This window comes from Ornithodoros turicata, chromosome 1, assembly GCF_037126465.1.
Source record: "Ornithodoros turicata isolate Travis chromosome 1, ASM3712646v1, whole genome shotgun sequence".
NCBI classification, from domain to species: domain Eukaryota; kingdom Metazoa; phylum Arthropoda; class Arachnida; order Ixodida; family Argasidae; genus Ornithodoros; species Ornithodoros turicata.
Genome location: NC_088201.1, coordinates 217,091,090 through 217,101,144, shown reverse-complemented (window position 1 = coordinate 217,101,144; position 10,055 = coordinate 217,091,090). Strand labels below are relative to the sequence as shown.

Genomic DNA, 10,055 nt, shown 5'->3' with positions numbered 1-10,055 from the left:
CGCGGCGTGTCGCCTCAGTCAGTTTCTTTCTGGCTGTCACGGAAAGCAGACGTGCGCTCCGCGCGCTCGCTCTGTTTCTGGCTGTCTGTCGCAGAGAGCAGACGTATGCTCGGGTGGTCCGCGCTCGCTCAGTTTCTGCCTGGCTGATGAGCAGGCGCCGCGGGGGAAAAGGTGAGTGATTTTCTCGCATGTTTGCCGTGTTTAGCGGTGACCAACGAGTGATTTGACTGCGCTCGTGTTAAGCCTTTTCTCGCATGTTTAGACTTGTTTTGCGGTGAGCAAGCCTCTTGTTCGTGTTGACGCATGTTTAGCGATGTGTGCCCAGTGGTTCCCGCCTTGTGTTAGCTGCATAGTGTTGTGACACTGTGGTTAGGCCTAAGCGATCGACCCCCATAAGCCTTTTTCCCAGATGTGTACTGTTTTCTCCATGCTGTTTTAGCAGTAGCGGTTAGACCTTTTCTCTCGCATGCCTAGACTTGTTTAGCAGTGCTGCCATTTTTACCTGCCGCTAGTATCTTGTTCTCTGTCTTTCCTGTCTAGAGCTATGATGGTGGCGCCATCTGGTGTGATGCCTTGCAACTAAGTGGCCACCTGTCATCGATCTCTGCAACTGCTGGGTGCCAACTAGCAACATGGCGGGTGCTGGTCACTCGGGTGTTGCGGAGCGGCTTCTTCGCCGCGGCATCGTTGATTTTCGAATAAATTGTTTCTCTCCACTCTATTTCTCCCTTTTTATTTTATTTTCTGCCTATTTTTTATGTACTCTCGTAGTGCACAACGCTCAGCTGGTCTGGACACGAGTTAGACGTTCTCCAATTAGTGTGGTGGCTCCCTGGAGGGTGCTGATTAATGTGGGGGGTCCCAATTAGCTCTAATTGCTAATTAAATCGTGTTCAGGACAGTTGAGCGTTTTGCACTGTGAGAGTCCAGTACTTACTACTTATATCTTGGCCAGTGTGTGCCGTCCTAGTGTATACACCCAGTGTCCCACCGAAATCCCTCGGCTGGATAATTCGTGAACAGGTGGCGCCATGGAAGGAATTTCTTTTTGGTAAAGATCCTTGATGAACTGAGTAGTGAGGGGCTCATTTGCACACGCTCACTAATTAAGTAAGCATCATGACTTTTAAATTTTACTTCGCGCGCTTACGGAACCTCTGTTTTACGCATCGGGACCTTCAGCGAAAAATATTCAAAGAAAAAACCCGCGTCGACACTTAGTGATTTTTCCGAGTAAATAATCGGTTTCGGTTTACATATTTCTTGCGCGGAGCAGTGCACCAATGCACTCTTTGGATCAGCTACCCTGCTGTCAATTTCGTGTTCATCCTCCTGGTTCACGCACGGGGGCGACGGAAGATTAGGAACAGCCGCAAGAGACGCTTCTCAAAACGACAGGTAAACAGCGCTGGCGGTTCTGTCGTTCCGTAGGTGAGATAGCGTGCGCTTATCATGGATGATGACGAATGCGCCCCGAGCGCTGTGAACTAGCGCTGTGAAATTAAATACACCACATAGCACGCTCACAGATTTACAGTCAACCCTCGTTCACTCGTTAGTATGACATCCTCGCTTTGTGACCATTTTCCTATGGCATGCTTTGCTCCCAATGGAGGTCCTGTGTACAGGCCCCTAGTTATTATGACAACTGAATAATCCGAGTGTGATCAACATTCCGGGAACGAACTGGGGAGAACACGTGTATTCTTCTGTGGTTATTGCGACCGTCCTCCACTTACTGAGTCATCAGGCTGCCCCAAAAGTTCAATGGTCCCGGGAAAACGCAGGCGCGGTGAATGCCGAAGTCACGACCCAAGTTCTGGGGTGACTCACTGCTATCTTTCGTGCGAGCAAGAAGAGTTAAAAGACAGTGAGCCTCGGTCACTTGGCCAGTACTGTGACTCGTACCGGTACGGAAAGGACGTTCAGCATCTCGGGAGTGAAGCGTTAGCGTACACTCCGGGTCCACAGCCGGGATGAAGAAACGGATATGCGTGTGGTTCAAGCAGAAGCCTTCCGCCCATCAAGAACTTCCGACTGGGCCAAGAGGGAACTTTCCTTTGAGACAAGCAGATCGACTGTTTCCACGGTGCTGAACCATTTGGACAAGTGACTGGAAGTTCCCGTGGACAAATCGACCACGGTTCGAGAAAGGCAGCCAAGGTATGTATCCAAAGAGGAGACACTGCTAACGTGGTCCAGCGACATCAGGGCTAGAGGTGCGGTGGTCAGCGACGCCATGTTGATAGAAAAAGCAAAGCTGTACGGAAGTCTTCTCGGTAAGTTTTCGTTCGTGTAAAGATACTCTGCTTTCGGTCCGTTTTGTTCTGAAATGCCCTTATTTCGTTTGTCGCCGCGGGCATCGAAAGCTTTACCTATTCGACGGGGTGGCTTGTGCCCTTCAAGAAATGCCCCGGTATCCGCAGCTTTACTTTGCATGGAGAGGCTGCATCAGTAGATGAAGCTTCCGTAACGCTGGGAAGGATCAGGCCTCATGAAATTCTCGCTAGTTACACGGGCGACGAGATTTATAACATGGATGGGACTGGATTCTTCGTCAGGCTTGGACCAGCACGCATTACAGTTTCTTCACGCATTACTTTCTGGTGAACGCGAGTGGCTCACCCAAGCGGAAACCTGTGATTATTGGAAGACAGCGCGACCGAGGCCGTTTGGAAAGGTATTCGACCTGAGCACTACTGTGACTATTTTTACAACAAGAAGGCTTAGATGACCAGTAGCATCTTCAACGACATCCTACGGAAGTTCGACCAGTCGCTTCAAGCAGAAAACAAGCGTGCTCCGCTACTTGCGGACAACGCTGGTTGTCACGTGGTGGACCACGAGAACCTTTAGAACTTGAGAGTCGAGTTTCTGCCTGTGAACAGCACAGGTAGGCTGCAACCTCTGGATGCTGGCATCATTCGAGCAGCGAAAGCATCTTACAGAACTGAACTTGTTCGCCACTACCTCGCCTGTGCCGAAGACAAAAAGCCGCAGACTGTTGATCTCCGTTGGAGTCTACTTGCCATCGCGCGATCGTGGGACAAGGTGAACTGTAATATTATTAAGAACTGTTGGTGGTACACTGGGATTCTCCCTCAAGCCATGGAACCTGACGATGAGGATCCCCTTGATGCCATTCCACTTGCACAGCTCAAGAGCCTGCAGGCCAAAGGCAGTTTTCCGAGTAGCGATTGTGCAGCTCAAGCATATCTTGGTGTCGACAGCACTGAAGACGTCGCAAAAGTAGTTTCTGATGATAATATTTTGGAGCTTGTCACTCCTACAGATGAAACAAATGGGGCTGCTCGGCCGGATGAAGACTCCGAAGAGGTATGTGAAACGCTACTCGTTGATGCGAAGGACTCCGGTGAAGCGAGGGATTTGAAGTGCTTATGCAAGAATTCATTGCCTAATTAAATATGAAATCTATATTTGATATAAATATATTGTGAAACTACCATACCCTGTGTGTTATATTATTTTGCCACAGCCAAGATGCCAACACGTTTGGAACTATGACTGGATTCTGAAACAATTTCCAGTGGCAAGCCATTTGGCAACCTGGCTTTCTGGTTGGTTTCAAGAAAGATATTGTGTCAAAATCCATTTACGATTTCAGACATGTTTCACTTCGAAAGCACAGGCAAATATGTATACTTCAAACGCTGTTGTACATTGGCAATCACATAACATCGTCTGGGAATGCAGAAGTGTTTTATCCAATATACTCAGGACGACGGGTACCAAAAGCAGTCACGTCGTTGCACAATGTCGCACTTTCTGTTAAACTTTTCAAAGCGGGCTCAGGCGCCTTGGTGGGCATCACAATATTTAAGGAACACCACCATCGAGAGGCACAACTAGATACAACGCCACACGGGATTGTATGCCAATAGGTTAGAAATACAGTCATTGAACACCCCTTAAGGAGAGACGGCAGCCATAACTCACGCTCGATTGCATGCGGCTTGAACCACCTGTTCCGAGTAATAGCACGCTTGGTGCAGAGTGCCTGAAGATAATTCCTGCTTCGGTACAATAATCGAAATGTACTCACACTTTTGCCGCCGTTTAGGTGGATGTTCTTTTCCCGGTGTGGACAGGTATGGTGATGGCACTACACCTTTATTCAAACGACACTCAGCTCGGTATCCAGTACGTTGAAGAGCTTAAGCGTCTCTATCCTAATCGCAGTCATGGAAATGTTCGCTAAAAACACGGGCAGTCGACGGCACCGCGCATTCTTTCCATTCCGGCGAACCGATTGCTTCCTGGTATCAAAAGCTGTCCGTCTCGTCACGGAGAAGCATATGACACTGGATGCTCGGCAAATATTGACGTGAATTAGGGCAACCAACCATCCAACATCGCCTCGGCATGTCAGCGGAAACCACAGGATGCGACTGCGATAGTCCGAGCACCGTGCGGAAGCTGGTGTCATGGATATTTCCACTCCCGATGAACGCATACGCGAGATCCTACGGCGCATGCTTCTGGCGGGACCACAACATGTCACGATGACTTGTCGCGGACCTCTCCGTGGTCGGCGTCAAGTTACTCACTGTGTCTACGCGCGCGAGCTCGACTGGGTACTCCCATCGCCGCTCCGTGTAAATTCGCTCCTAAGAAAACTCCTCGCATAACGAAGGTAAAATTTTGGTTCTAGACACAGAAAAGTGTTTTCTTTCTGATGGAAACGAGAAAAAAATCACTTCATAGTCCCTTTAAGGGGTCTCACTTGTCATGCAAGAAGCGTTGTCGGTGATTACCTCATCCGATCAACCATACCAGGAAGTGACGCCCAGGACTTTGTCTTTGGTCTGAGCAGACACCGGCCTCCACATTAGGTAGGGTTCGACTGACTTCCTGAAATGTGTTGACCTGCAACGGGATCTGCACCGACTTTGAGATGAGTGACGCCACTTGAAGAAAATGTACTATCAATGGGATTGGAACAAACACCCCCTTGGTGTCGGTCAGAGGTGATACCCTGAGAGAGACTTTGAGGTGCTGGTTATTGTTGGATCTCCTAGGGTAAGATCTGATTTCGGCCACATACTACTATTTGCAAGGTTTTCTCGTGGGTGAATTCTTACAGCAGTCCAGATTCGTCCCAAGCGTTCTAGACGTTTTGCATAGTGCACAGCCGCGACCGTATCGCATAACATTCTGTTGATGTTCTGTTGATGTCTCGGTGCGCCGCGACATTACATAACTAGACATCCGACTCCTCGGTTTTATCGCATAAACGCCGATAACACTCGCCGGTATTTGCTAGACATATTGTTTTATGAGGTATTCAAAGTCGAGCTCGTCGGAAATCTGAACATTTACCATTAACATCCACCATGCCTACAGAAACTGAACTGCAGCGTATTCTGAACGGGTATTCTGCACATCGTATATATTCATGATAACTGTTTGTTGTTTAACACGTTTATTGTTCAAACAGGTTTCCAATGCTGTGAAATACATCCATAACCCCGAGACTGATAAATACAATCCAACGACACCAGTTCGCCTGCGTCATTGTCACCTTATATTATTGTGTTACATAAGTCTGAAGTCACGAGTTGAGGTAACTGAAAAGAAGCAAGAAGCCCCAGTAGTCACGTAGCATGCCCTATATTTTGCAATTACAAAAACCACAAGTAATTGGTACTATTTCAAATAAACTGCTACGCAGAATATCGAGATATATAAAAGAAAAAACAAGTGACATGCCGAATATGCGGTTTCTGCTACGAGAAAAAGGTACGCAATTCAAATATTCAGCAAGAACTTCCTCTTCACTTCAAACACTACACAGGCATATATCGCGTATTTGTGACGTGTGAGGGACCACGCTGAGTTGATGCAACGGCACGACGGCGACGACTCGTCAGCTGGCCCACAGCTGATCAGCAGCTGTTCTTCAGCTGTTCTCGGAGAGCTGGTCATTAAACGCTCTGTCAACGTGAAGCTGACCTAATTCTTGTTCTAGTAGCTTTGCAGTTACTTGTACTACGTACAGCTCCCGTCATCCTTAATAATAACACTCGACAAAATTCAGTCTCATTTGCGAGCGCGATAGCAGCGACCCTGGGGGAATATTAAGTGAACAAAATCCTTGTGTTAAACTAACAGAATAATTTTGTTCAATTGAGATTTCTTTATGGCCCCAAGGGTTGCTGTAATCGCGCTTGGAAACGAGACCACATTTTTTTCAGTGTTATTATTAAGGTTGACGAGAGCTGTACCAGTTCTCTGCCCATATCACTGCAGAGGACATTTGGGTTTCTGATGAAGCGGACTTGGCCATACTATCACTGGCAAGCCGAAGCAAGACAACGCTGAGCCCTGTTTTACTGGGCGCTTTTTTTACGTTTGTCTGAATCGATTGAGCAATGCATTGCACAAGTTCAAACTGCACAATTGCGCGGCGAAACACTCAACAATTCCATTTCGAACGATCTACATGTCGCAATAGAGACAAACTTCCTCCCCCTTTCCTTCACACTCCCTCCGCAATTATGGCATTCGTGTGCGATTGGCTTTGTAGTTACAGTACAGTTCATATGCGTTAGAATGCCTGAACGGTTACGATAATTTCTACTGGAAAGACTTTTTGGTGTGTCGACAGGCATGTCGCTTGGAGCTAAAATATTACCAACCAACCAACTGCTGGAAGAAAGACAACACAAAGTCGTCCCACGAATATGACGACGACGAGAACATTTTACGCGCGGAAGTTCAAACAACACGGCGGTGAGCTGTGCACCGATGGCTTCACCCAGGAAGGAAGAAGCTTGTCCTGGTAAGGATAGTTAGGAGTATTGTGGCACAAAGGAGGAGGAACTAGGAGAACAGCATTCAGCGTGCTTCACAAACAAGGAATGGCTTAGCCTGGTAACCGTCGTGTCCTTTGCGATTTCATAGCATCGTGTGGCATGTGATTCAACTGGGCTAGTTATGTGGTAGCCATGCGCAAATATGTGGTGAACAATGTTTATGTTACAGAAATATAGCCACTGCGTAATCTGTACCTTGAGTAAACCAATCACGTTGCGTCTCTCCTACAGGTAAATTTCGCTTAACGTTAGTTTACGCTTTTGCACGTTGGCGAGATGCAACCTTACTCATATTAACCTCGCGCTAATTGAAAATACATCATGTGAAAAATCTGTCGCTGTCATAGCAACCTTTCCTATCAAATTCAGACGCTTAAGATCACCTAACTTCTGCGACAATGAAAGATGAAAATCACTGAAAAGGTTAGCCAGGTGTAGGACTCGAACCCACATCTTCTGGGTTGCCGGTGCAGGGCTCTACCAATTCAGCTAAGCTAACACGCCTTCTCAGCGACTTCCAGGGTGCGTCATCTGAAGGGACAAACCAGCCACTCTCTCTCACTCATCCTCATTTCACTCTTACATTTTTGTTCACTCATACACACATTCATACGACGGGATCGACGCAGGCGGCAACTGTTGAACATGAAAGAACTGATGTTCTGAGGCTGGAACAACATAGAAGGGACAAATACATACAATGCCTCAAATGGCCTAAGCAATTTACGGTGGAAGATAAAAGTCATTGAAAAAGTTAGGAGGATGAGTGAGAGAGAGTGGCTTGTTTGTCCCTTCAGACGACGCACCTTGGAAGTCGCTGAGAAGGCGTGTTAGCCTAGCTCAAATGGTTCCCTGGTCCGGCAATCCAGAAGATGTGGGTTCGAGTGCTACAGCTGGCTAACCTTTTCAGTGACTTTCATCTTTCATCGTTAATTTCTTAGGCAATTTGTGGCCTTGTATGTATTTGTCCCTTCTATGTTGTTCCAGCCTCAGAACATCAGTTCTTTCATCTTCAATAATTGCCGCCTGCGTCGATCCCGTCGTATGTCGCTTTGACTTACCCCCACTGCAATTAGTTATCTCTTTATGTCGCGACCTCCCTTGTCGATGCGCCAGTTCTAACGGCTTTTTAAGTGGACAGTCCTGTGTCGCTTCGACTTACCCCCACTACAATCAGTTATCTCTTGATGTCGCGACCTCCCGTGTCGATGCGCCAGTTCTAACGGCTTTTTTAGGTGGACAGTCCTGTGTCGCTTTCAGTTACCCCCACTGCAATCAGTTATCTCTTTATGTCGCGACCTCCCGTGTCGATGCGCCGGTTCTAACGGCTTTTTTAAGTGGACCGTCCCGTGTCGCTTTGACTTACCCCCTCTGCAATCAGTTATCTCTTTATGTCGCGACCTCCCGTGTCGATGCGCCGGTTCTAACGGCTTTTTTAAGTGGACCGTCCCGTGTCGCTTTGACTTACCCCCACTGCAATCAGGTATCTCTTTATGTCGCGACCTCCCGTGTCGATGCGCCGGTTCTAACGGCTTTTTTAAGTGGACAGTCCTGTGTCGCTTTGACTTACCCCCACTGCAATCAGTTATCTCTTTATGTCACGACCTCCCGTGTCGATGCGCCAGTTCCAACGGCTTTTTCAAGTGGACAGTACTGTGTCGCTTTGACTTACCCCCACTGCAATCAGTTATCTCTTTATGTCGCGACCTGCCGTGTCGATGCGCCAGTTCTAACGGCTTTTTTAAGTGGACAATCATGTGTCGCTCTGACTTACCCCCACTGCAATCAGTTATCTCTTTATGTCGCGACCTCCCGTGTCGATGCGAGGGTTCTAACGGCTTTTTTAAGTGGACAATCATGTGTCGCTCTGACTTACCCCCTCTGCAATCAGTTATCTCTTTATATCGCGACCTCCCGTGTCGATGCGCCGGTTCTAACGGTTTTTTTAAGTGGATAGTCCTGTGTCGCTTTGACTTACCCCCACTGCAATCAGTTATCTCTTCATGTCGCGACCTCCCGTGTCGATGCGCCAGTTCTAACGTCTTTTTTAAGTGGACAGTCCCGTGTCGCTTTGACTTACCCCCACTGCAATCAGTTATCTCTTTACGTCGCGACCTCTCGTGTCGATGCGCCAGTTCCAACGACTTTTTCAAGTGGACAGTACTGTGTCGCTTTGACTTACCCCCAGTGCAATCAGTTCTCTCTTTATGTCGCGACCTGCCGTGTCGATGCGCCAGTTCTAACGGCTTTTTTAAGTGGACAATCATGTGTCGCTTTGACTTACCCCCACTGCAATCAGTTATCTCTTTATGTCGCGACCTCCCGTGTCGATGCGCCGGTTCTAACGGCTTTTTTAAGTGGACAGTCCCGTGTCGCTTTGACTTACCCCCACTGCAATCAGTTATCTCTTTATGTCGCGACCTTCCGTGTCGATGCGCCGGTTCTAACGTCTTTTTTAAGTGGACAGTCCCGTGTCGCTTTGACTTACCCCCACTGCAATCAGTCATCTCTTTATGTCGCGACCTCCCGTGTCGATGCGCCAGTTCTAACGGCTTTTTTAAGTGGACAATCATGTGTCGCTTTGACTTACCCCCACTGCAATCAGTTATCTCTTTATGTCGTGACCTGCCGTGTCCATGCGCCGGTTCCAACGGCTTTTTCAAGTGGACAGTCCTGTGTCGCTTTGACTTACCCCCACTGCAATCAGTTATCTCTTTATGTCGCGACCTCCCGTGTCGATGCGCCGGTTCTAACGGCTTTTTTAAGTGGACAGTCCTGTGTCGCTTTGACTTACCCCCACTGCAATCAGTTATCTCTTTATGTCGTGACCTGCCGTGTCCATGCGCCGGTTCCAACGGCTTTTTCAAGTGGACAGTCCTGTGTCGCTTTGACTTACCCCCACTGCAATCAGTTATCTCTTTATGTCGCGACCTGCCGTGTCGATGCGCCAGTTCTAACGGCTTTTTTAAGTGGACAATCATGTGTCGCTCTGACTTACCCCCACTGCAATCAGTTATCTCTTTATGTCGCGACCTCCCGTGTCGATGCGAGGGTTCTAACGGCTTTTTTAAGTGGACAATCATGTGTCGCTCTGACTTACCCCCACTGCAATCAGTTATCTCTTTATATCGCGACCTCCCGTGTCGATGCGCCGGTTCTAACGGCTTTTTTAAGTGGACAGTCCTGTGTCGCTTTGACTTACCCCCACTGCAATCAGTT

General features: G+C 48.1%; 1 protein-coding gene across 1 annotated transcript; it reads left to right on the top strand.

Annotated features, from left to right (window-relative positions):
- The first annotated feature begins 2,730 nt into the window (after window positions 1-2,730).
- On the top strand, window positions 2,731-3,423 carry LOC135394574 (uncharacterized). Its single transcript, XM_064625387.1, has 2 exons — window positions 2,731-2,824; window positions 2,894-3,423. The coding sequence occupies exons 1-2, from the start codon at window positions 2,731-2,733 to the stop codon at window positions 3,421-3,423; spliced, it is 624 nt and encodes a 207-aa protein (XP_064481457.1).
- The last annotated feature ends 6,632 nt before the right edge of the window (window positions 3,424-10,055 follow it).